This window comes from Chelonia mydas, chromosome 9, assembly GCF_015237465.2.
Source record: "Chelonia mydas isolate rCheMyd1 chromosome 9, rCheMyd1.pri.v2, whole genome shotgun sequence".
NCBI classification, from domain to species: domain Eukaryota; kingdom Metazoa; phylum Chordata; order Testudines; family Cheloniidae; genus Chelonia; species Chelonia mydas.
In genome coordinates, this window is record NC_057855.1 from 11,519,971 (window position 1) to 11,546,803 (window position 26,833).

At 44.3% G+C, this 26,833-nt stretch overlaps 1 protein-coding gene across 15 annotated transcripts in view; it reads right to left on the reverse strand.

The window, feature by feature from the left end:
- Positions 1–26,833, reverse strand: part of LOC102929528 (mitofusin-1) — a 74,340-nt gene that overhangs the window by 35,054 nt on the left and 12,453 nt on the right. For 9 of the 15 annotated variants that reach the window (XR_005226835.2, XR_005226836.2, XM_043521975.1 and 6 more), the window contains 6 exons: positions 25,516–25,660; positions 22,421–22,542; positions 20,958–21,093; positions 7,691–7,853; positions 6,632–6,756; positions 3,101–3,209 (listed from right to left, as the gene is read on the reverse strand). Coding sequence is in view for 13 of the 15 variants with exons in the window: in XM_043521975.1 (XP_043377910.1) it covers positions 3,101–3,209; positions 6,632–6,756; positions 7,691–7,853; positions 20,958–21,093; positions 22,421–22,542; positions 25,516–25,660 (800 nt within the window). In the remaining 2 variants the exon portion in view is untranslated. Of the gene's footprint in view, positions 1–3,100; positions 3,210–6,631; positions 6,757–7,690; positions 7,854–20,957; positions 21,094–22,420; positions 22,543–22,849; positions 23,006–23,380; positions 23,830–23,856; positions 24,074–25,515; positions 25,661–26,833 lie in introns of those variants that run through there. The other 6 variants (XM_043521976.1, XM_037909261.2, XM_037909266.2 and 3 more) reach the window with 6 other exon arrangements.

Below are 26,833 nucleotides of genomic sequence, written 5' to 3' on the forward strand. Positions count from 1 at the left end.
TCCCTTGATCTGCTGGCAATGCTCCTACTAACACAGCCCATTATGCTGTTAGCCTTCTTGGCAACAAGGGCACACTGTTAACTCATATCCAGTTTCTCGTCCACTGTAATCCCCAGGTCCTTTTCTGCAGAACTGCCGCTTAGCCTGTCAGTCCCCAGCCAGTAGCAGTGCATGGGATTCTTCCATCCTAAATGCAGGACTCTGCACTTGTCCTTGTTGAACCTCATCAGATTTCTTTTGGCCCAATCCTCCAATTTGTTTAAATCACTCTAGACCCTATCCCTACCCTCCAGTGTATCTACCTCTCCCCACAGCTTAGTGTCATCCATGAACTTGTTGAGGGTGCATGCCATCCCATCATCCAGATCATTAATGAAGATGCTGAACAAAACTGGCCCCAGGACCGACGCCAGGAGCACTCCGCTTGATACCGGCTGCCAACTAGACATCGAGCTGTTGATCACTACCCATTGAGCCCGACGATCTAGCCAGTTTTCTATCCACCTTACAGTCCATTCATCCAATCCATACTTCTTTAACTTGCTGTCAAGAATACTGTGGGAGACTGTATAAAAAGCTTTGCTAAAGTCAAGATATATCAGGTCCACCACTTTCCCCACATCCACAGAGCCAGTTATCTTATCACAGAAAGCAATCAGGTTGGTCAGGCATGACTGGCCCTTGGTGAATCCATGTTGACTATTCCTGATCACCTTCTTCTCCTCCAAGTGCTTCAAAATGGATTCCTTGAAGACCTGGCTCCATGATTTTCCCAGGGACTGAGATGAGGCTGACCAGTCTGTAGTTCCCCAGATCCTCCTCCTTCACTTTTTTAAAGATGGACACTACGTTTGCCTTTTTCCAATTGTCCGGAACCTCCCCCAATCCCCATGAGTTTTCAAAGATAAAGGCCAATGGCTCTGCAATCACATCAGCTAACTCCCTCAGCACTCTTGGATGCATTAGCTGCAGCCCCATGGACTTATGCATGTCTAGCTTTTCTAAATAGTCCTTAACCTGTTCATTCACCACTGAGGGCTGCTCACCTGCTCCCCAGGTGCTGTGCTGCCCAAGCGCAGCAGTCTGGGAGCTGACTTTGTCTGTGAAGACCAAGGCAAAAAAAGCATTTAGTACTTCAGCTTTTTCCACATGATGTCACTAGGTTGCCTCCCCCATTCAGTAAGGCTCCTCCCTTAGGAGGGAGCTATACCAAAAAAAGTTTTGTGGTCCCTCCATTGGTTTTTCAGCAGGCCATTAAACAAAACTATTCCTCCACGTACTATAATTGTATCAAGTGAAGATAATGCACACACAAGGACAGGAATATTATGTAACTGCATTCTCCATTTGAACAGGAGGGGTGTGCAAGTGGGGGGCAAAAAAAGTCAGCAATTGCCACACTTGGTGAGGCAAGATATTTGAACGCATTAGAACAATTAAAATTCATTTAACAAAGTCTTTCATCTCATTGCACCTGCCATGCTAACAAAAATGTAAACAGGATAGGAAGTTTTATTCCTAAAGAAAATGGGATATAAACCAAGATTTTATGAAAATTCTGTATTGGGATAAAAATATCTAGATCACTACTAAAAATATTTTGTTTAAAAAAAAAAATCGCCTCTTTCAACTGAAATAAGCTTCCACTGCAAATTATCTTCAGACCCCATTACATATGTGCTGCGCTCATTAATAATGAGGAATTAAGTGTATGGTAACTCAAAGATCACATGAGTTTTACACACAGACAAGCTGTAGGACAATGACCCAATTTTAAGTTTAATATTTTTCTTCTGTGCCTGGCTGAAAAACATTCAGCAAAATCATATTAAATAAGCACAAAATTGCTTATTAGCCCAGGATGCTAAAAATCAAACACAAAATTAACAAGAATTTTCCTGCAGATTAACACCCCATACATGGTTCCTACATGTTTACAATCCCAGTCTGACCATTAAAAAATAAGCTATTTTCCTGAATTAATGAGAGAACCAAATCAACTTTGGCCTTTGTTACTTCATTACCAAGCACACAGGTCCTCATTGTTTCCATATTTCTAAGTGGCAATGGATTCTTGACAAAAATCCAACAACTTTTTTAAACCCAGAGAACATTGAGATTAGTGATTTCTAGTCTCCCTCCATACGAAAAGCCAACATGTCCTGCAAGAGGATGAGATAGCGAAGCCACAATTCTACCAAATCCTCTCTCTCCGTTAGATGATGTCAGAAGATACCTCTTTTGTCAGAAAACCTCATTTGCAAAGGAGTCTCCATGGCTTGAACTCAGAAAATAGAATGCAGTGTTTTTAAGATCAGCTTTTGCTCTCTTCAGATTCCCATTCAGTTATTCCAACCTACTGGAATGCTGGGGAAGATTTTCTTTTTGAATTCATTTCTTTATTTCATTAATAGCCACCAGGGTAGTAGTAAGGAGAAGAGAAACCTTGCCTTCCTAGCACTGTCCTTCAGAAAGACAGGTTAGATAAATTGATGACATGTATTCTTATGAGGGAAATTTACCCCCTCTTCGGTGCTGGGAACATACAGAATTTCACACAGATGCAGGTTTACTCCACACCTCTTTTGGTCAGGTTTAGTATATGGGTGCTGCATTTTGTTGGTGGCCTGTGACATACAGAAGGTCAGACTACATGATCTGGTTGTCCCTTCTGTCCTTAAATGCTATGATCTTTTATATCTTCTTTCAATTCTGTGTATAAAGTATTTTAGTGCAGTCTGTTTCCTTGATAACACTCTTACTGTTAATCTTTTTCATCAGAAAATCTTGAGCCTCCTATAAAGTTGGGCAAGTATTATTGCCATTTTATAGATGGGGGAAATGGAGGCGGAAAGCATAAATGATTTTGCCTAGAGTCAGAGCAAATCAGCAACAAAGGGGAGTACAGGATGCTGATGCTTTAACCATTATACCACACTGTGCTGTTAGCCCCCAATAATCATGGAAAATTCACTGTATAAATTCTAGGAGGAAAGCAGAAGCTCCCACATACCAATGGACCTTGGGAAGTCATCTTACTTGGATACTTGTGCATTTAAGCGAAGACTGAACAATTTTAATTAACAAGAGAATGTCCTACCGTATTCATGAGAGTTGATTCTGAATTAGCAACCAAGACAAAGACATCAGCATCTAAACAAAATTTGTCAATCCAGGTGTCTAGCTCTGTAGTGACATCTGTACCAGGGCTGTTGGAGAAAGACATATTTATCAGTATCAAGAAAAATAAAGTTCTTCATTTTTAGAAACTGAACAAGAGGACTGGATGTCTCTGGGGCTTCGTATTGGGATGTGAAACCCTGATGAAATGCAGCACAAGTTGGTCATGACAGAAAGTAACTATCATCTGGCAGCTGTTCAGTCAGTTATGTAAAACCAGTTGGTTGTCTCCATTCAGTTTCTAATGGACAGATAGCCGCATCATAAAAGCCACCAATACAAATGAAAGACTGTTGCCAATCTCAGCAGAGAAGCCAAGTGCTGAATGGGCTACAAGCATCAATTATTCTTTCATCCCCATGAACAGTCCCTCCAAGGGCACGCTGAAGTGCTCTGCTAAGAGAATATTGAGAAAGTTTTGTGAACACATCTTCAGAGTTGCCAAAATAGCTTAAAAAATAAATTAGCATTAACCTCACTTACAAATTTTAAAAAGTCATCTCTATAAATTGCAGAACAAAAAACATCCTGTCACTAGTGTTCCAAGTTTCTAACAAAATGTACTTTCCCATGATTCTGGAGATACATTTGGGAGATAAGTATCAGGAGGTAGGCGTATTAGTCTGTATCCACAAAAACAACAAGGAGTCCAGTGGCACTTTAAAGACTAACAGATTTATTTGGGCATAAGCTTTCATGGGTAAAAAACCAATTCTTCAGATGCATGTGTAGGATTTGGGAGATAGTTAAAATTGAAAGTAGCCATTGTAAATCTGATTTTTACTCCCACATTCCAGCCAAAATTAAACCCATCTGCCTGAAATTTTACAGGTATAATCTCAACGGTAGGGTGGAATTTATCTGGTAAGTGTGAAATTAAACAAGACTTTGTATTTGATGGATGAAAGTTCAAAGAGTAGGTCAATCTTATTTCTTAAACATTTTTTGAACATTATTTTTTGGTTTATCAGAACTATTATACGTATTGGCCAAGAGAAAGGGAAAGTTTCTGAATCCTGTCAAGTAATTAAATATTTATAAAGCCCTACTTAATTCACAATATTGCAGATCCTGCAATATTAGGCTTCCAACTCTATTTTCACAGCGGGAGCCCCTGGTCCCAGCCCCGTGGAAAATTGCAAGAAAGTAATGAGGGACCATGTTACCACAAATAATAAGATCCATTATTACTTTTACATGGTTTTCCATGGCTTGTCCGCAACTCAGCTGCAATTTTTAGACAATCATCCCGTGATTAAACTAGGGCCTTAATTATTTAGTTATTAGAAGTAGCTTTTGCACACAAAAAGGGCTCTGCAGAGGTCTTAACTTGATCTGATGCAAGTGGTCCGGGGAAGGATGAAGAATTGTATGTACGTGTAGGATTCAGGGCTGAGCAATCTGTAAACTCCACCCGCATGGCTTGCAAGTGAAGCTGGTAGAAATTTCCCATATTTCATTAAAATTTTTTGAAAAATTTCTTTAAAATTAAAAAAAAAAAAAAAAAAAAAAAAATTTTCCCCCCCCAAAATTTCTCCCCCACAGAAAATTTCTCCCACTTTTCAAACAGTTATAGAACTGGTGGAAAATTCCAAAGTTTCAACAACAAAAAATGTTGATATTTCAGATTTCAACCAAAAAATAGGGCCTTTTTTGCTAAATATTTTTCCGCTTTTTCAACCAGCTACACTTCCAAGTTCTGGAATCTCTTTGTAGCTTGCAAATGCCATAACGACTTATCTGTAAGCATTCCTTCTACTCTCGAGAAAAAAAAACCCTGAGAAGTTCCCAAGCAAAAACCTTCATTAAACACAAGTTAAGATAGTCAATTTCTAGCAGTTTCTTAAAAAGGAAGAATATTTAAAGCGCAATTCAGCTGTACAAAGTAACTGGAAATAACATTGTGAAGTCCCTTGTTTGTTATCTCTCAATCATTTCCCATTCAAATTTGCTCAATTTACTCATAAAAAGATTCCCTCCCCTCCTCCCAGAAGCTTTACAAATTCAATCTGGAATCTGAGAAACAAACTAACTTCTCCTTCTCACACTTCCTCACTAGCAACAAGGATTCTGATAGGCAATCATAGCCTAAATTACCCTTGTGCAACCCTATTGTCCTCAAATTGTGTCCTCAAAGACCACTGTGTATTCCCACTGTGTTCAGTGGGGTTGCACAGGCATCGCTGAAGGTATAATACAGAGCTGCCACTTAATTACAATTCCGTTGATGATGTGCAAGAAAAACAGAAGCCAGCTCACTCTGCCAACTGGGTTGACTCTGTATTGCTTACACGTGGACAGATCCGGCATTCGAGGAAGAAAATAACAATGCTCCCACTGATTTCAAAGACATAAGTTCAGAGGCACAATAATTATTAGTAGTACTTTTTTCCCCCATGGGTAGTGAGCAATGTGTACTCTGAATATACTCAAGCCTGGCCTGCACTAAAAAGGTAGGTCAACCCCGCTACGTCACTCGGTGGGAAGGGGAGGGTGTGAAAAATCCACACCCCTAAGCAATGTAGTTAAACTGACCTAATCCCCAGTGTAGACAGTGCTAGGTTGACAGAAGAATTTTTGCATTGACCTACCTACCTACTACCTCTCAGGGAGGTGGATTACTTACGCCAATGGAAGAACCTATTCCCACTGCAGCTATGTTGCTGTAGCATTTCAAGTGGAGACAATTTGTCAGCTACTCAGTAATAAAGTGCCTTTGTTACAAAATCACTCATAAGAGCAAAACCACATTGTAGTTTCTATATACTACTTAAGAGGTGAAAAAAAATAGGCAGCTTATATCCAGGATGGCAGAGGAATCCTTATGTATTTGACATGTTTGTAGAAAATCAGACAATACAGTCTAGAATTCTTTGATTCCACAAATAAACCACATAATGTGAATTTAACAGATCTACAGCCATAGGCTGGGGCCTTCAAAAAGTCTCTCTTTTAGGCATTTCTAGAATGCTATCACTGTACTATCTCAGCACTGAAGTCCTTATCAAAAAATCTTTTCCATCAAAAGCCCAGATTGTCTATATTTTAGACAAGTATGAGGGGTTCACAGGATGACTAGGCTCCTGGGGGACAGGGAAAGTGTTACAGTTGGTAGGATGAGCTTAACGTATTAGTTTGTTTTTTAAAGTATAAGCTTAACTCAGCCAAAAGCTAGAGACCTTCTGAGCTCAATGATGGGACACACTCTCGTTCCAACTGTGACTCAGCCAAAATATGTACAGTGGTTTGATGATGAAGACCAGAGCGTCTACACAAAGGAACAAACTTCAAGCACTTACAATTTTTCATGTTAACTTATTTACGACATATCTAAAGACCACAACATTAAATCAACTATACATTTCACTTAGGTTTTAGTAACACAATTAGTGTGGATCAGATAATGCAGAAGACTCTTTAGATAACTGGCTTAATAAAATAATACTTATACCTGTCCACCAAAACCAAGTCATCTCTCAGGAGAGCACACTTTGCCTTGGGCCAAAAGACATGGACAAGACAGCCAGCTTCCAGGTCTTTATCCATATGAAGCGCATGGGCAAGTTGATTAACAGTCTGTGAAGAATGTAAAGCATCAGAAAAAGAAAGATACTTAGGCCTGCAATAACAGCCTTAAAAAAAATAAAACTAGAACCAAGACTTTTTGAATAGATCACTGATACAAGGTTTCAACTTACATCTTAAATATTGTGAATCATTTTTTCAAATGCCTTCTTTCCATCCAGGGCCCTTCACATCCCTTAGTGTCTAAACAGTCATTTTTCTACACTTTGAAAAAAAGACAGGACTCTCTTTGGAGTGGTGGTATTCCTTATATGGCTGGAGGGTTACCACTGAGTGTTAATGTACTTCTTCAAATGCTAGGAGGCCAGCACACTACCTCTCACTGTATTTAAAGGATAATTCTTTAAATACACTTTATGGATTAAAATGGTCATTTCTGAACCTCATGCCGAACAAGCCAGACTGGTTTAAGAAACAATACAAAAAACAAACAACAGTTGGTAATAACTGAAGCATGGGAACCCAATGCAAGATTATAATTAGCTCTCCTTTAACAGGGGTTTAACAAATCAAAATAAATGTTTAAGAATGCAAAACGTTTAAAAAGTAAACAAGAGGTATATTTTTCTGAATTTACATTGTAAGTTTTTGGAAGAAAATGGTCCATGTGTATTTTTCAAATGTGAGCCTTCCAGAACTTTGAAAAGTTATAGAACTTACTGGTGGTCCTACATACACAAACCATTCGATAGAGTAACGTACAAATGAGCCATTTACATGAAAGGCCTAAGAGGGAGCTATAGACTTTGTTTTAGTTTTATTTAGTTATTTCAGTGCTGGAAGAATGACTTTGAAATAATAAACATATTTTGGCTTATGTTCCCCATACTTAAAAATGGTAAGTGTTAAATATTGCACCTAACAAAATGGTCCTTTTAATACTAGGTTTCCAAGCACCTGCTTCTTAACCATTGAAAAACTATACCTTGACACTCTTCTTTTCATCTGATCCTTCAGTCATGAGATAAGCCTTATCACCATCTGTTCCTTCTACACTGAGAAAGCAATTCGTTGTGTGGCCAATCCCACTAGGAAGGACCTTATCCCACAACATTGCATTAATGACAGAACTCTTTCCACTGCTTGTTCTAGAGGAAGAGAGAATATAAAAGTATTTAAAGCAAGGCATACAGAAAAACAAACACACCTTTGCTTTAGATTGTATTCTCCCTACTTAATTAGGCACAGATTCTTCAAGTTGTTCCTCATGGCATACCCTTGTGTCCATACAGAACAGCTTGCAGGAATAGGGCCTAAGGCCAGATCTACACTAAAAAAAGGTTCCCAGAATAGCTATACTGTTAGGGGAAATCAACTTAGTTAGCGCATGTGACTCCATTTTGGGTTTCCTGTTGGCCATTAACTAGAAGCGAGCACATCATGTACCAAAGAAGGATCCTTCAAGGTGGACAGTTGGACAGTTTCAAGATAAGGGAAACAAAGGAGACAGGAACCAGCCGATATGCCTGAAATAGTTGCTGCTTCAGCGTTTTTGCAGGGGGAAGGTGGCTGCAGGGGATTGGTGATAGGTAAGGAGAAGACCTGTTTATTGGTTTAGGCTCCCCGAGGCACACAGGCAGGATGTTTTGCCAACAGTATATAATCTTTGTCTAACCTGTAAGCGGGGTCCCGTTCTGCTTAACAGAGCAGTACCATGCTCGAGCGTAATAAACCTACAAACTTTGAGACACTCTGCAGTCTGTCTCCATTTGGTTGCCTCAGCCTAGAAACGAACCGTACGTGTCCTAACTGGAATAATTCGTAACAGTTTTGGCGACCACGAAGGGACTCTAAGCTCGCCCTTGTAAGCGAAGCCGCACTCCTTCCCTCAGACAACTCCAGCCGGCACCGGGTGAGTTCACCTTCGAGAACTCCGAGGAACGGGAGGTGGGCCATCGTTTAGGCGATAAGGTGGCACATTAGGAGTTCTTTTGGTAGCCCTAGAATGGGCTCTGGGCAGAGTGTGAGCAGGGGAACCCCTTTGGCTGAGAGTCTCGAGAATTGGAAAAATATTTCTGGCACCCACGGGTTAGGTAAAAGGAGAGCTTTAATTTTGTGTAAAGTCGAGTGGCCAGCGCTGACTATTCAGACGCCCTTTGGATGGCCACCCGATGGAACTTTTGGACAGCATGAATTAACCTGCCTTAGACAACAGCTGGAAAACAAGCATTCAGCTCAAATGGATTATTGGTATGTATGGGATAATTGGGCATACGCCCGAGATAAGGGGCGCCCCTCGACTTTGGGCTCTGGTACCAGATCTAAGGTTTGCATGCCGCTTGCGGGTTCCGCTCCGCCCTATGCTGCTTTCCCTCCTCCGTCTCTTCCCCCTACTCCTCCTCCTGTTGCCCCTCTATACCCGTCTCTAACCCTACCCCCTGTTGCGCTTCAAGCGCCCCTGATACAACAGCCCGTTGCGACAAGCAATGACCGTGTCACTATGGTCACGGTCCACCGCCCTTTTGGCCCTGGGGACCTGGTAACCTGGCAGTCACAGATGCCGAGGTTGCGCGACGATCCGGAAAGAGTCCTACAGACTATCTGTTCAGTCTTTACGGCATTTAACCCTAATTGGGCAGACGTCCAGGCTATTTTTCAAACCCTATTTACCCCCGACGAGAGGTATTCTATTCTAGACGCTAATCGGCGTTGGGCGGGGGACGCTGAGAATTGCACCCCTTGGCCCGAAGCCGATCCAGGTTGGAATCCTAACGACCTCAATGGTCAGGCCAGCCTCTCAGCTGCCCGGGAAGGGCTCCTGGAGAGCATCCGTAGGGCAGGTAGTAAGACAGCAAATTGGTCAAAAATTAGAGAGTGCCAGCAAGACCTAAACGAGCATCCCTCTGCATTTTTGGCCCGCTTGTTTAAGCAGGTTAGAATGTATGGGGGAAGAGGTGGAGCCAGAAGCTCAGGTTAGCCGCACGATGATGGTCTCTTACTTTGTCGATCAAGTGGCGCCGGACATAAAAAAGTATTTAACTAAACATGTTCCCGATTGGCCAGGGAAACCCCTAAGTGAAGTAGTTCGCCTGGCCACTTTTGTGTTTTATGGTAGGGACGAGGAGAAAGCGAAGGAAAAACGTAAGCAAAAGAAGGAGGAAGTATGTTGGCAGCCGCACTGCAGGTTCCCTTGGGGAATCAGCACTGGCAGGGACACGGGAATACAAGGGGGAGGGGACGCGGACGCAGGATAGGACGGGGAGGAGGCTGGGGTGGGACAAGGAACGAGAACTGTAATTATTGTAAGCAACCGGGTCACTGGAAGAGGGAATGCCCCCTGCTTCCACGAGGGGCTCCTTGGCAGGATCAGCCAGAGACCAGTTCCTCCTTTCCCCCTAACGCTCCCCAGGACTTCGCCAATCCCCAGTGACTAGAGGCGGAGATTTTGGGAGCCGTGGGAGAGTTGGAATGGGATCTCGGATTGCAATCGCAAATTTACTTGAAAATCGGGGAACGGTTTGTGCCCTTTTTGGTGGATACCGGAGCCACCCTTTCCACTTTAACTTTTGTTCCGGGCTCTCTTTCTAATATCAAGGTCTGGGTGCAGGGTATTGAGGGCAACCCATGCCCGGCTCCCCTATCCTGCCCCGTCCCTGTGGAGCTGGGTTCTTTAAAGTCGTCACATAGATTTGTTGTTATGCCAGAAGGCCCCGCTAAACCTTCTTGGGCAGAATGTGCTTAGCAAGCTGGGAGCCCACATATATTGTGCCCCCAAGGGGCTTCGCATGTCCATCCCGGATTCGGCGGTTGCTTCTCTTATGGCGTCGGTTACCCCGATTCCCGATCTCCCCACAGAATTGTCCAGCGTTTCACCCAATTTGTGGAGCATCAGTTCCACCGACGTGGGCCTCCTTAAATCAGCCACTCTAGTCAGTCTGCAGGTGAGGAATGGGCTGCCTCCCTCTGTAAAACAATATCCCTTGCCGAAGGAGGCGGAGGAAGGTATTTCCCTTCTTATCTCTAGCTACTTAACCCAGGAGGTCTTGGTTCCATGCAGTTCTCCTTGTAATACTCCTATCCTTCCTGTGAAAAACCAAAACCGGGCACGGATGGGCGCCCAATTTATCGCTTCGTTCAAGATCTGCGTGGATAAATAGTTATGTCATAACCCCCCACCCAGTGGTCCCTGATCCGAGTACTATTCTGACACTGATTCCCCAGTCCGCTACTTGTTTCACGGTTGTAGACTTGTGTGTTGCATTTTTCAGTATTCCTTTGCACCCCGACTCACAATATCTGTTTGCGTTCAGTTGGGGGGGTCAGCAGCTAACCTGGACGCACCTCCTCCAAGGGTTCTCAGGCTCCCCCACTGTTTTGCCCAGCTCCTCTGTTCTAGTCCAATATATGTGGATGATTTGTTGATTGCTAGCTCTAATTATAATGCATGTTTAGCTGATTCTGTTACTCTGCTTACTGCATTAGCTAATAAGGGCCACCGTGCATGTCCATCCAAGCTGCAGCTGTGCCGAACCCAGGTGATCTATTTAGGCTTTGTGATTCGGCCTGGAGAGCGTTTACTCTCCCCTGATAGGGTGCAGGCAATCCAGGATTACCTGCGCCCGACTACAAAAAAGCAGTTGCGGGCTTTCCTGGGGGCTGCGGGGTTCTGCCAACCCTGGATAGTGGCCTTCAGGGAACTGGTGAAACCTTTAGGCCAGGCCACCACAACTTCTAACCCCGATCCTGTTCTCTGGACCCCGGAGATGGAAGCCGCTTTCGCATCCGCAAAGAAAGCCCTGATCTCTGCACCCGCCTTGGGACTCCCAGATTACAGTAAACCATTTTTTCTCTTCAGTCACGAGCAGCAGGGAGTGGCCAGTGGTGTCCTATTGCAGTACCTAGGGGATCGCCCACGCCCCATAGCTTACTATTCCGTACAGTTAGACCCTGTCATTCAGGGATCAGTCTCCTGTGTGCGGTCCATTGCCACTGCAGCCCTTATGGTGGAACGGTCACGCCCTATTGTTCTGCAGCACCCTTTGACTGTCTGGGTCCCCCACGAGGTTGAGGTTCTCTTAAAACAGCATACAATGCAGGCGATGTCTCCGCAGCGGGCACACAAATACAAGCTGATTCTGCTGGCCGCTGACAACATCACCCTTTGCCGCTGCAACGTCCTCAACCCTGCTACACTGACACCCCTTCTGGAGGATGGCACGCCTCACCATGTATGTATGGACGTCGTCGCTGACAGCGGTAAGCCTCGCCCGGATTTACGCGACCTCCCTCTGAAAAACCCAGACCTGTCCCTTTTTACCGATGGCTCCTCCTATTTAGGGGGCCAGCGGGTATCCGACTATTCCGTCACTACTCAGACAACTGTTGTAGAAGCAGCCCCCCTTCCACCTTCCTTTAGTGCTCAGGGCACGGAATTGCACGCTCTTACTAGGGCTTGCTTGTTGTCTGTTGGGAAATCTGTTACTGTTTATACAGACTCTAGATATGTCTTCGGGATTTGCCATGCTACGGGCCAGCTCTGGAAACAGCGAGGGTTTCTAACCTCCTCAGGCACTAAGATTGCAAATGGCCCTTTAATCTCTGCACTTTTGGGAGCCATTCAAGGTCCTCTCGAACTGGCTGTTGTCCACTGTTATGCTCACCAGCAGTCTGAGAATCCTGTCTCTCAAGGTAATGCCTTGGCTGATGCGGCCGCAAAGACTGCTGCCCTTCAGCCCCTCCCGGTGTCAGCAACTCTTCTTCTGGATACGTCCTTCCCGCCGACGGACTGGACGCACTTGTATGCTGATGTGCCGTCTTACAAGCTCCAGGACTGGAAACGTTGGGAAGGCTCTGAAAGCGTTGATAAGGTTTGGCGAATCGGGAACAAACGTATTCTCCCCCGTTGCTATCTGCTCTCGGCCACCCACTATTTTCATTCTTTGGGTCATGCCGGCATTCAGGCCACTGCAGCTGCTATTCTTAAATGTTGGGCAGCGCCTCGTCTATCCGGCGGTGAAGCGAGTTCTTGGCTCCTGCTCTACTTGCCTGGCCTTCTCTGTTCGGTCTCAGCTCGATGCCAACACTAGGGCAGGGGAGACCTTGGGCTAACTTCCCATTTCAGCAATTACAGATAGACTATGCAGAAATGCCTAAAAGCTCAGGGTTTCGCCACCTCCTTGTAATAGGAGATCAACTTTCCGGATGGCCCGAAGCAATACCAGCTAGAAAAGCAGATTCCAGATCTGTGGTAAAATTTCTGCTGAAAGACATTGTGCCCAGATTTGGAGTCCCTGAAGTCATCGACTCGGATCACACTTCACTGCAAAGATTTTAGAGGAGCTGTACCGGTGCCTGGGGATTGCGCGACGACTCCACACCCCTTACCACCCCCAGTTGGCAGGGCTGGTGGAGCGCATGAAGACAATGGTAGCAAAGTTTTGCAAAGAGACTGGACTGAAGTGGCCAGAGGTTTTGCCCATAGTCCTGTGGCACATAAGGCGGGCCCCACGCATGCCCCTGGGCTTGTCCCCATTCGAGGTATTGTTTGGGAGGCCGGCTTTGGTTCTGGGAACCTATGTTCCCGCTCACACTAGCCTCTTGGATGGAGATGAGACCTTGGCCAGGTATGTAGCCAGATTACAAATAGAGCTCAATAACAACCAGTCTGCGGCTCAATTGTTTCAAACAGCGCCATCAGGGTTACAGGTTCATCCCTTCAAACCAGGGGATCGGGTGGTGGTAAAAAAATTCCCCCGTGCAGACCCCTTGGAACCCCGATGGGAGGGGCCATACCAGGTTCTGTTATGTACTTATTCTGCTTTGAAAGTTGCAGGTAGAAGTTCCTGGATCCATCAGAGCTACGCTAAGTTGGAGCAGGGACCCCCGCCTGGGCCCGACAAGCTGCCCCGGGAATGAACATCACTAGCAGTCCCTGGGCTGAACTCCCCAACTATTGGGATCTCGAGACTCCATCAGGACTCCTTGTTTTCTTGTTACTTGGACTTATATTTATTGTCCTGTTTTTTACGTGGTACACGGGAGGACGCAAATACTGGTATGGGTGGCCTGTGGAATCCCCTCTCTATTCCCGAGTTTGGTACACGGATGGGAAGGCAACAGCTTCCTGGATTTAACCCATGCTATAGCACCGGGGGTTAACCAAACGCAGTGTTGGGTCTGTAGTCATACCCCCACATACACAGGTCAGGGAATTCCGTTGGTAGGGGTGCCTATCCCTCTCAACCGAACCCTCCAGGCTGGATTATGGACAGACGCTCCATTTAACTGGAATGTTACAATCCAAACTTGGTCTATTGATATGGTGGCCCAGGGTAGTTATGCTTTATGTGTGTCACGACGTAAGAATTTCGAAAATATCGTTTTTGTGGGTAACTTTGTAGGGTGCAATGATACCACCCGCATTAGCTCTAGTGCGGCAAGTTCCCCCAAGTATTCCAGGGCGCCGTGGCCAGTCCCTGAGGGATCAGGCTGGTTCTGGTTGTGCAACCACACGGCTTATAAGGTCCTCCCAGCAGGTTGGTGTGGTACATGCACCTTAGGAGCCATAGTACCCGCTGTTGCAGTACACCAGACCCTGGCTCAGGGGGAAATTCGGAACCTGGTATGGAGGAACCAACGAAATGTCCCATTAAACCCCCTCTCTGAACGGCCTACAGGCTTTCACTCCTTTGTTCGTTGGTTTTTGCCCTGGGTGGGGGTGAGTGAATTAGAAAAGGCTATAGTTAATATTTCTGCAGCCTTAGAATTAATGGCAAATGCCACAGCAAACGCCTTATCTACCCTTCAAATTGAGGTGACTCAGTTATCTCAGACCACACGGCAGAACCGCTTAGCCTTGGATTATCTCCTTGCAAATGCGGGGGGGGGGGGGTAGTTTGTGCTCTTGTTAACTCAAGCTTTTGTGTCTTTGTGAATCAACACCGTAGGGTGGAAACTGATATCCACACCCTTATGCAGCAGGCCACCTCGCTTCATTGTGTCACCCTCGACGACACCAGAACCGGATTCCATGAGGCCTGGAGCTGGCTCACCTCCTGGCTGCCAGACTTGGGGGCTTGGGGAAGGCGTATTTTGTACCTCATTCTTACGGCTGTTTGTGGTTTTGTATTATTCTTTGTATGCCTACAATGCTGTAGTATGCGCTGCCAGCAAATTTTAATCTTGCATCGAGGTTATTCTGCCCCGGTATAGTTTACTGACGTACATAAGAAAAGAAGGGACTGTTAGGGGAAATCAACTTAGTTAGCACATGTGACTCCATTTTGGGTTTCCTGTTGGCCACTAACTAGAAGCAAGCACATCACGTACCAAGATGGACAGCTGGACAGTTTCAAGATAAGGGAAACAAAGCAGACAGGAACCAGCCGACATGCCTGAAATAGTTGCCGCTTCAGCGTTTTTGCAGGGGGAAGGTGGCTGCAGGGGATTGGTGATAGGTAAGGAGAAGGCCTGTTTATCGGTTCAGGCCCCCCGAGGCACACAGGCAGGATGTTTTGCCAATAGTATATAATCTTTGTGTAACCTGTAATCGGGGTCCCGTTCTGTTTAACGGAGCAGTACCACGCTTGAGCGTAATAAACCTACAAACTTTGAGACACTCTGCAGTCTGTCTTCATTTGGTTGCCTCAGCCTAGAAACGAACCGTACGTGTCCTAACTGGAATAGTTCGTAACAACTGGCAAACCATCCTAGTGTAGATATAGCTTATACCAACAAAAAAGCCCTTTTGACAGTATAGCGTATACTGGTGTGGCCCGCAAAATAAACTACATTGGCAAAAGTACTTTTATTTTGGTATAACTGAATCTACAATAGGACTTTTGTCAGGAAAAAAAAAGACACCCACCCCTCTCACACACAAAAAGACACAACCTTAACCAACATTACTATACCAGCAAAAGTTTTAGTGTAATCCTGGCCCTAGACTTCAAGACAGAGACTGCCTTTTATTCTGTGTTTGTTGTGTGCCTATCACAATGGCCCCCTAATCCTGACTGAGACGTCTAGGCACTACCCTAATACAAACAACATGACAATAATAATAAATTCAGCTACTTTTCAAAAATTATTTTCATTCCAAGGTAAAGTCTCACAGTCAAATATGACCACTCAGATCTCTTTAATGTAAGGTTTCAGAGTAGCAGCCGTGTTAGTCTGTATTCGCAAAAAGAAAAGGAGTACTTGTGGCACCTTAGAGACTAAAATTTATTTGAGCATAAGCTTTCGTGAGCTACAGCTCACTTCATCAGATGCATTCAGATAACCTTCTCAACTGGAGGACGGCTTCCACAATAAAATGTGGAAGATCTAACTTGTCTTTTCTTTTTTAAATTGTAAAATGCATTTCTCTAACAGTAATTCCAGTTTATTTTAATACAAAATTCCTCTTTGTTAGATGACGGAATTTAGCTCTAACCTTATTTTGGATGAAAGACGTAACACAGACATTTAGGGCATGGCTACACTAGAAACTTCAAAGCGCTGTCGCAGGAGCACTCCCACGGCAGCGCTTTGAAGTGTGAGTGTGGTTGCGCACGAGCGCTCGGAGAGCTCGCTCCCAGCGCTCCTGGTAATCCACCTCCACGAGGGGATTAGCTTCGAGCGCTCGGAGCCTGTTTACACTAGCGCTTTAAAGCACTCTGATTTGCTGCGCTCGGGGTGATTTTTCACCCCCCTGAGCCACCAAGTTAGAGCACTATAAAATGTAGAGTGTAGCCAAGCCCTTAGTAAACTTGGCTAACAGGTCTGTTTGTTAACTCAGTATACTAAAGGGATTCAAAACGCATTCTCAGCTATGTCCTATTTTACGCTAGCCTTCCACTCATCACTCATAAGGAATTGGGGCTTAACTATTAAGCAACAGAAGGAATCCTGTGTAGACACTCATGATAATCAGTTTCTTTTAGCTATCATACCTTAAAGAGTGGTTTAACACTCAATAGACAGTAGTCTGAAAATTTATTAGAACACGCCTATTTGCCAACATAATTCATTCAAAATACAGCACTAAAGTCGAATTTTCACCAGCTTGTCGCTCCCCATGCCGTAACCCCTTCAGCCCTTTGCAATGGTAACTTTCTGTCAGGCACCATACCTATATGTTTCTTCAAGTTGTAATTCTGTGAAATTTCAATACTTTGAAAAAGCTATTTTTTTCTACCTAGTCAGTTAAGTATTCCAAATGCAGATAAGACTGAATTTCAGAAAGTCTTACACATATACTTCACTTTACCCACGAGTAAATCCCATTTGCTTCATAAGAACTACTCATATAAACAAAGCTAAGCATCTGCAGGGATCAGGACCTTAAGCTTGCTCTTCACCATTTATAGTGACTTACTGTTCTACATTTCACTCAGAGCATACAGTGAAAATAAGTCTTATGAACTTCATCTTCATATCCGCTCAAATCCAGTTTCTAGTAGTCATGCACTGACATGAAGCTGCAAAATTTGGCTTACTAACATTGAATGGGAATGCTTCAATCCAAATAAAATTTTCAGTGAAAGTTTTTTTTTTTAAAGTCATTACAAGTTTTCTATTAATATTAAGTTTTTCAAACCCAACCCCAATCCCTACCAACATATAACCAACATTTGTACTTAAATACCTGAAAGTATCCCTTAAAATGTTTAATATTTTCCTCAGTATGTTAAGTTGAGGAATTGAACTATTTCAAATTCATTACGTACAGAGCCTGTTGTTGCAGTTACCTGCCTACTGCAGTATGTATTAAAAAAGTAAAACTCAGATGATCACTAACTGCTCATTATTATTTCCCAACACTTGAAAATGTTATTTTTAGAACAGAAGAGGAGTACTAAAAGAGCATTTTCTTCCAATATTTTGGGAATGTTACCTAAATGGGGAAGACGTTCTGCAACCAAGATTTGTAACCAGCATTCTTCCAAATTAAGTGAGAGTTAACTATGAATTTCACATGATCCCAAATATTCATACTTGTTTGTAAATCACATAGCATAGTTAGTGTTATAACAAATAATCATGACTAACCTCACACTAGTTAGTCTTTCCACTATCTTGAAACTTTATTTTCAAGATATCCCCCCATTTTCTGCTGATTTCTCTCAGTTGCTTATGTATGGAAACACAGGCAATCAAACTTTTCTTTGTTTTTCAGGGTCATCAACATTCAACACAAACTAGAATCCTTAAAAGTGTGAGGAAATTAAACAAACAAGAACATCACAAAGTTAAAGCAGAACTATTGGGAAGAGGATGGTGGCAATCTCAAAGATACTCTTCAGTTAAACAATGGCGCTACACAGGAGAATCACACTATGAAAAGTTTCATGGAAATAATTAATCATTCCATTGAATTTTGCTAGTGGAAAGCATGTGACATTATGTACATAATTAAGCTGCAGTTATAGAGTAGGATGGAATCAAAGGAAGATGCAACAGTGAATAGACAAGTGTGTAATTATACTACATTAATTCCTATGTTAAATGCCTTTTTTGTTTTAGTTTTCACCAAGAAGGTTAGAACTGATCGGACTACTCACATAGTGACTATCAATGGAAATGGAATAGGATCTGAGGCTATAATAGCGAAACAACAAGTTAAGAATTACTTAGGCTATGTATACACTAGCACTTTTGTTGGTATAACTTATGTCACTCAGGGGTGTGAAACCCCCCCGCACCCCTCTAAGCAACATACGTGACACTACCATAAGTGTCGGTGTAGAAAGCGCTATGCCGGCAGGAGACTCATTCCCGACAATATTGCTACGCCGCTCGATGGGGGTGGTTTAATTATGTCAACAGGAGCTGTGCCTCTGTAAGGTGTCTAGTGTAGACATGGCCTTAGACAAGTTAGAGGTCTTCATATTGGCAGGACCTGACGACATACATTCTAGAACACTTAAGGAACTGGCTGAGATCTCTGAGCCATTAGCAATTATCTTTGAGAACTCATGGAGGACAGGAGAGCACCCGGAGGACAGGAAAGGGCAAACACAGTACCTATCTATAAAAAGGGGACTAAGGACAGCCCAGAGAATTATAGACAGTCAACTTAATTTTGGAACCCAGAAAGATAATGGAGCAACTAATTAAATAATTAATTTGTAAGCACCTAGAAGATGTTAAGTAACAGTCAACAAGGATTTGTCAAGAACAAATATCAAACCAACTGAATATCCTACCTTAACAGGGTAACAAGCCTTGTGGTTGGGGGAAAGCAGTAGATGTGATGTATCTCAACCTTAGTAAGTCCTTTGATACTGTTTCACGTGACCATCCCATAAACAAACAATATAGCCCAGAACAGTGTTTCTCAAATGCGGCCACCATGGCCCTTTCTTGCAGCCACAGCCACTGGGCTGTGATTGCGGGGGAGGGGAGCCAGGACGCAAAGCAGCAGCCCCTCTCGCTGGGCCGCCAGCAGTGGCTGGGCCCTGCCCCCCTCCAGACACACACACACCTGAGGTGCAGGCAACCAGTGAATTCCCCACTTTCGCAGGGGTAGGGGAGGCAGGCAGGCAGGCTTCGGCCACAGGGCTTTGGGCTGGCAGGCTCTGGTTCTAGGCTCCGGACCCAGACTTGCTACCCCTGCCATCGTACCTGGGCCCCCCTGCCTCCAGGCCCACCTCCCCATCCAGGGCTTAATTTGTCCCAGGGCTTGCTGAGGCTGAGTAAGTCTGCTGTGAGAAGTGATATTAACAAACATACAAATATCAGTTTTCACAGCAGAAGACTTACTAGCTGGCAAGTCTTGCGGGGGTGGGGTGGGGAAGCGCAACTGAAAAAAGAAAAAGAAACAAGAACATGCGAAGTGTCTTTTTGTGTTTCTAGTCTGTTTAGCTCCTGTAAAGAATAAAGACAACTATAAATTACTGAGTCTGAAAAAACCCTACATAAATAAATTACAAGGATTTGGACATGTATATATATGTGAATATTTATTTGTTTTTCATAAAGTTTATTAAGTATTTTAGGAAAAATTGTCAGCGCGGCCACCAGCAAGGGTTGGTGGCCGCACTATGAGGCCACCAAAAATTTTGTTGAGAGACCCCCCTAGCCTAGAGGAACTACTTTAAGGTGGGTGCACAACTGGCTGGAAAACTATACTCAGAGCAGTTATCAATTGTTCACAGTCAAGCTGGAAAGGCATATCAAGTGAGATCTCAAAAGGATCTGTCCTGAGTCCGGTTCTATTCAACATCGTCATAAAATTACCTGGATAACAGCATAGGAGTACATTTATAAAATCTGCAGACAATATCAAGCTTAGAGAGGTTACAAGTGCTGTGGAGGACAGGATCAGAATTCGTAACAAACTGGAGAAATGGTCTGAAGTAAATAGGATGTAATTAAATAAGGACAAATGCAAAGTGCTACACTTAGGAAGGAACAATCAATTGCACAAATACAAAATGAAAAATGAGTGCCTAGGAAGTAGTACTGAAGAAAAGGATCTAGGGTTATACTGGATCACAAACTAAATGAGTCAAGAATATTACACGATGGCCAAAAAAGCAAACATCATTTTGGAATGTGTCAGCAGGATTGTTATAAGCAAGACATGAGAAGTAATTCTTTCATTCTACTTAGCACTTAGAAGGCCTCAACTGGAACACTGTATCCAGTTCTGGGCTCCACACTTCAGGAAAGACATGAACAAACAGGAGGAAGTCCAGAGAAGAGCAATAAAAATTATTAAGGGTCTAGAAAACATGATCTACAAGGAAGGATTGAAAAAACAAAACAAGTTTAACCTGGAGAAGAGAAGGAGGAGCAGGGGACATGACAACAGTCTTCCAGTATGTAAAAGATGGTTATAAAAAGAGAGAGTGATAAATTGTTCTCCTTAACCAATAAGGACAGGACAAGAAGTAATGGGCTTAACTTGTAATAAGGAGATTTAGGTTAGACATCAGGAGAAAAAATTCCTAACTGTAAAGGTAGTTAAGCAGTGGAACAAAATTACCTAGGGAGGTTGTGGAATCTGTGTCACTTGAGGTTTTTAAGAGTAAGTTCGACAAACAGCTGTCAGAGATGATCTAGATATTACTTAGTCCTGCCTCAGTGCAGGGGACTCACTAGATGACCTATCAAGGTTCCTTCCAGTCTTACATTTCTGTGATTATATTGGGAACAAATCATTACAAGGTGTTATGCAAAATCCAAGCACATATAACTTGAAGAGATAAACACTAAATCTTGAAATAGAAAATCCAATTTATTTTGGTAATTAAGTTCATTACCTGCCAAAAAATGCAACTTTCATGTGTCTCCGTGAAAGCACCTCACCGATGTCTGCCAATTTGTTTTTATATGCCTGTATTTTCACCAGTTCTTCTTTAGTTGCTACATATTCAAGTTCTGGGTTCCTGTATGTTGCTATACATAAGAAAAGATTATTACAAAAGGAATCATGAGACCAATTTATGTTCTAAGGCATTAGCTATGGATCAACACTATGTTATTTAATATATGCCATCAAAGAGCTATCTACAATCTCTGATATTAGTCATTGTCATTTAACACTAACATTTAACATGCTCAAATAAATTGGTTAGTCTCTAAAGTGCCACAAGTACTCCTTTTCATTTAACATTGAGTCACACTAGTGAAACACAAAGTTGCTAATTGCATGTCATACACCTGCAGCATCTCTCTTTTCTAAAACATAAGAATTTAGGAACTGGAATAAGTCACAGCAACACACTGGACTAAATTTGCTAAGTCATTGGTATCACTTGTCTCCGGCTTCTTTGACCATTCCTTGTGATCCCCTCTCCTTCGGGGGGTGGGCAGGGCAGAGAAAGAGGAGGAATCAACCCCATCCCATAAACACTATTTATTTTGGAGTAGGTCTTCACTGCAGAGTTAACTTGGGTGTTTGGCACCCAGGATAGGCTAGCCCAGTTATGAGTAGCCACCCTTGAGTTACTGGGTCCATACTGGTGCTACACGCACTCCTATGTGTTGCTAGGACTTTCGGGGGGCATATCCCATAGTTCTTTGTGCTGCAGCAGGTTGATCTGTGCAAGGATTCTTTCCCAGTGAATTGTGGAAGAACTTGCTTCTCTTTCTAGGCATAAGGGGAGGAAACCGATACAGCACTGGAAGACTATCAGCACTTTAACTGGTTTAGCACGCATCCTCACTGCCAACTGACTGGATACCAGCCCGAGTGAAAGCTTTACTCTGGCTTTTGCCTACAGCCCTAGAAGAACCAGCTATCCCAGACGGAAAACATCACCAAACTCTGCTCAGAGGTTTATTTGTGGGAACAGGCAGAAGGTTAGGGGAAAAATACTTGAGTAAAAACCCAGATTAACTCTACAGTGATGACATACCCTCAGTGTTGGCTAGCACAAGTAGTTTAATTAAAGTCAATGGAAGCCACAGGTGCTTAACAGTTCTGAAAATCAGCTTTTATTTAGGTGCCTGTCTTTAGGCATCCAAGTTTGAAAGTGTAGGTTTAAGTGACATTTCCAAGATTATACAACAAATGAAGCTGAGCAGAGAAACTCTAGGTTTCCCAACTTGATGCACCACACCACCTTCCCTTGCAATACTTGTATATATCCTAAGACTCTGACACTGAAGAATGTACAACTACAATTAATGTATGTGTTACCATAGTACCCAAAGACCCGATTGTGCTATTTCTATACACGTACAAAGACACAAGGTCCCTGCCCCGAAGATGAAAACTAACCTTCAACAAAACTTGCTCCTTCAGTGACATACTCCAGCAGTTGGTTAAAGATAGCAGTAATTGTCTTTTTAGCCAGCACAAAGTGTTTCAGGGGAGAGGCAGTAGTTTCTGCCATTATGCAACTGTAAGAGAAATTATGTACAAATGACTGAAACACTCTCTAGAAATTACAAGTAGGAAACAACACATCTAGTTCCCTCTCAATTAAAGTAATTGAAACGTAAGTTTTAAAAAGAAATACTCCAACTTCAAAGTTAGTTGAAATCGGTTTTACTGTTCTTTAGGCTTTCTAATCTAGCAGCAACAGAAATAGCAGATTACGAAGAGAAAGAGAAAATTGTGATTTCTAAAATATCTTCTCTCCCGTCCTAGAAATACATATATTAATCTACTTTATTTGTTTACATAAAAGCTTATTTACATACATACCAGAAAGAAGTTATTAGATTTGGTTTGGTACAGCATAGTTAGTCAGCTCAACAAATAATTATTTCAGGTTGCTGGCTGGAACACACTTTTTTAAACGCCTGGTTTGGTTCCATCCACAACGACCAGGTTATGGAGAAACAGGTTTAGCTGGAACTGCATTTAAATACAGTACCTTAACTTTGTTCTGAGGCCTTGTAGCTAGAGCCCTACAAGTGAAAGATTCACTAGTTCATCACCAATCCTAGCCTCCTAGATGCATGTATGCCAGAACATCTTGTACCCCTTTTCCCCCCCGCAACGTGGCTGCACGAGCAAAGAGCTGAAAAAAATCAGGCCACATCTTCAAGATGTTTCCCCAGCTCCTTTCTTCCTTATGCTCAAAAATATAAATTAATTCATGGGCCAATAACTGATATTACCTCGCTCACCTTGTCTCTTTAATGGGCCACTGTCAGACAATTTAAAAACCAACAGTGACGTTTTAGGACCTTAAAAACAAAAAAGAAAGGTTTCGCAGATCTTAAAACTCACGTTTCTCCTGCTTTGTCATCAGCTATGTAGACTTAAACTTCCCTCTGCAGGGTTTGCTGCTCTGTGCAAAGGGCAGGACAGCCACTCGATGAAAATGACTAGAAACAGCAGGGTAAGTGACTAGCTTCTCCCCTCTGCCCGTGGAGGGGGAATGCACAGCGGGACAAGCCGGGGCACGAATAATCCACTCGCTGCTAGCCCCGAAAGAGGGTCGCTCAGCCAGGAGCGAGTTACACCAGGCTACGAGCCCGGGCCAGGGAGCCACAGACGCAGCCGACCCCAGGACCGGGAGAGCGTAAAAATGCGGGGTTCCCACCCCCCCGGACAGGAAAGTGACCGACTGGCGGGAGCGGGTGTCCTAAGGCGCACGGGGCCCGGCGCCTGGCCAGAGCCGCTCACTGCCGCGCGGGGGGCCACGAGGGGAGGTCGCGATGCCCCGTGTCCCTACCACCGCCTGCTCCCTCCAGCCCACTTACAGCGCCCCAAGTTCGCTCGCTCCCCCGTTACCCAGCAACCGCTGCGCGCTGCGGCGGCCCGCCGCACCTCCTTCCTCCTCACCCCGTGCGCGGGGGCGGTGGCGAACATCACTTCCGCTTCCTCTGCCCTGAGCGTGCCCCCCGCGGTAGGCCGGGGTCGCCATCTTTAACGAGGGCAGCCGCCTGAGGACGACCGGAAGTGACGCCGAAGGGAGTCGCTGTCTTTGTTGAAGGCAAACCCCCTACGAGAAAAGCCTCAGCACCGTCTGTACTGAGGGTCACAGAAGGAGATGGAGGCTCCTTTCTTTATTTAAAATGGAGGCTAGTTACCCACCCTCCACCTAGCTCCCCCTAGGGGAGGTGGTTTTAGCACCATAACACTCCTTTCACCCTCCCACCCCCTGGGCTGCATCACTCCCTCCTTCTCACAGCAGAGTCTCGCCCATGCCACCCGAGCTGGCCCCTGGGGCTGTAACAGACTGTTGCCCAGCCCGCAGCCCTACCTCAGCTCCAGTGACAGAGGTGGCTGTGGTGCTGAAGGGGCAAACCTCGATCCCTCCCCCAGCCATGGCTCTGCACACCAAGCCCCCAGCTGACCACCAGATCCAGGGTGATCACTGCACGCTGGACCCAGCAGGCATTCAGGCCCATGCAATAAGACTCGGTGTTTGATTCTAGACCCGTGGTTCTCAAACTTTCTTTTTTCCCCCCGCGGACCACTTGCAAATCGCTGAGGGTCTCGGCGCACCCCTTAATGATCTTTCCAAATGTTGTTTGTACCGTTAGCTAACTCTTATAAAGGGGTTTGGATAAGAGCACTATATAAAAAAAACCTAATAATTTTTTTTGCTCTACAAATAAAAGCACACACCTCATATTTTAATATCAGTAGTCTTACCTTTCTAATATAATGGATGTGCCCTCTCTCCCCTGCCGCGACAGCCCCGGACCTGGGGCTGGGAAGGAGGGATGTCCTTCCCCAGCAGCCACAGCCTTGGGGCTGGGGAAAGTCGCCTCTTTCTCTGGCCCTGCACATCCCAAATTCCCCCCACCCCCTCTTCTCACCTCAGTGCCCCCTTCCCCCTAACCCTTATTCCCCCCAAGGCCACCACTTCACCATACACATGCATCTTCTCCAGGGTCCAGGCCCCTAATTGGTGGAGCCACGCCTGCTTGGCTCCACTAATTAGGCAGGTGGCCCTTCATTCTCTCATGTGCAGCTGCCCAGGCGCACACCTCAGAGGGAACTATCTGCGGACCACCTGAATGGTGGTCTGCGCCCACAGTTCAGAACCTCAGTTGTAGACCATAAGTTGTCTGCATCACTGCAGTAGTGCCAGCCCCAGAAGTTCAACACTCATCAGTCAGACTCCAATTTTTAAAAAACCACAGCATTTTTTTGTTGTTGTTGTTTTAGGTCTGTCTTTTGATTTTTTGAACCCTCTCAGCCCACCCTGAGTTTATGTGACAGCATTGCCAACCTTTGCAAATGTATTAAGCCAGGCAATTCTGGCGCTCGCTGCCTGCTTGACAGTGCAAAGCTTCCAGCTTCTTCTGAAACATTCCGATTAATTAATCTGCCTCTCTTCCCCACCTCCAAGTCCTTCTGCCAAGCAATTAATTATGCAATCCCCCATGTAAATTCTACCTCATCCTCACCTCATGCAGCACCTTGTGTTCTTTCTCCTTGCCCTCTCCCCCCAAGGCCTGCAGAAGCATCCTCTTCTCTCCCTTCGTAGGCCTTTAGAGTGCATGCATAACTCCAGGGAGTTCTTCATCCCCTCCCCACTTCCCAGGACAGACACTGCAGAGATGGAGAGGGCAGTAAAGGAGAGAGCAGAGTGACCCATTGCACATAGAGCGGGGGGGGGGGGGGCAGTGGAGAGAGAGAAAATAGCTGCCCTGTCCTGGAGATATTGGATTTCTTCTGCTCCCTCCCACCTCCATTCCTTTAAGAATGTTGTCAGTTGCTCCCTCTCCCTGCTGCCCTTCCCAAATATCTTCTTGACTGCTCCAGGAGGCTGACAAGTGGGGACTGGGGAAGAACTGAACTCCAGGAGAGGGCTGGACCTTCTGGTGTCATCAGGAGATTGGCTCCAGCCCCAGAAGAAATCATTTTACTTGAAGAAATTATGGGAGCTGGTAACACTATTCATAGAGTTTAAGGCAAAAAGAGATCATTAATTAGATGACCTAATCTGATCACCTATATATCACAGGCCATTACATTTCACCCAGTTAACCCTGTACTGAGACCAATAACTTGTCTGAATAAAGCACATCTTCCACAAATGCATCTGAAGATATCAAGATGACAAATCCACCATTTCTCTCTGTAATTTGTTTCAATCATTCATCACCTCCTCACTATTAAAAAAGTGTCTAATTTCTAATATAAATGCCTGGCTTCAGCTTCCAGCCATTGGTTCTTGTACAGCCTCTCTCTGCTAGATTAAAGGTCCTGTTCATACGTGGTATTTTCTCCCCCGGAAGATACTTATACACTAATCAAGTCACCTCAATCTTCTTTTTGATCAATTAAACTGATTGAGCTCTTTAAATCTCCCACTGTTATTTTTTCCAGCCTTCAAATAATTTTTGTGGCTCTTTTCTATTTTGAGCCTCTCCAATTTTTCAAAATCCTTTTTAAAATATGGACACCAAAACTGGATGCAGTAGTCCATTATCAACCATACCAATGCCATATGCAGAGGTAAAATCTCCTTCCTGCTCATTACTCCCCTGATTTTACATCCAGTGATCACATTAGCCCTTTTTGCCACAGCATCACACTAGCTCATGATGAGGTGCTTGTCCACTATGATCCCTAAACCCTTTTCAGTCACTGCCTACCAAAATACAGTCCCCCATTCTGTACGTATAGTCTGCATTCCTTGTTCCTAGGGGTATACATTTGCATTTGGCTGCATTAAAATGCATTTTGTTTGAATGAGCCCAAATTACTACGCAATCCAAG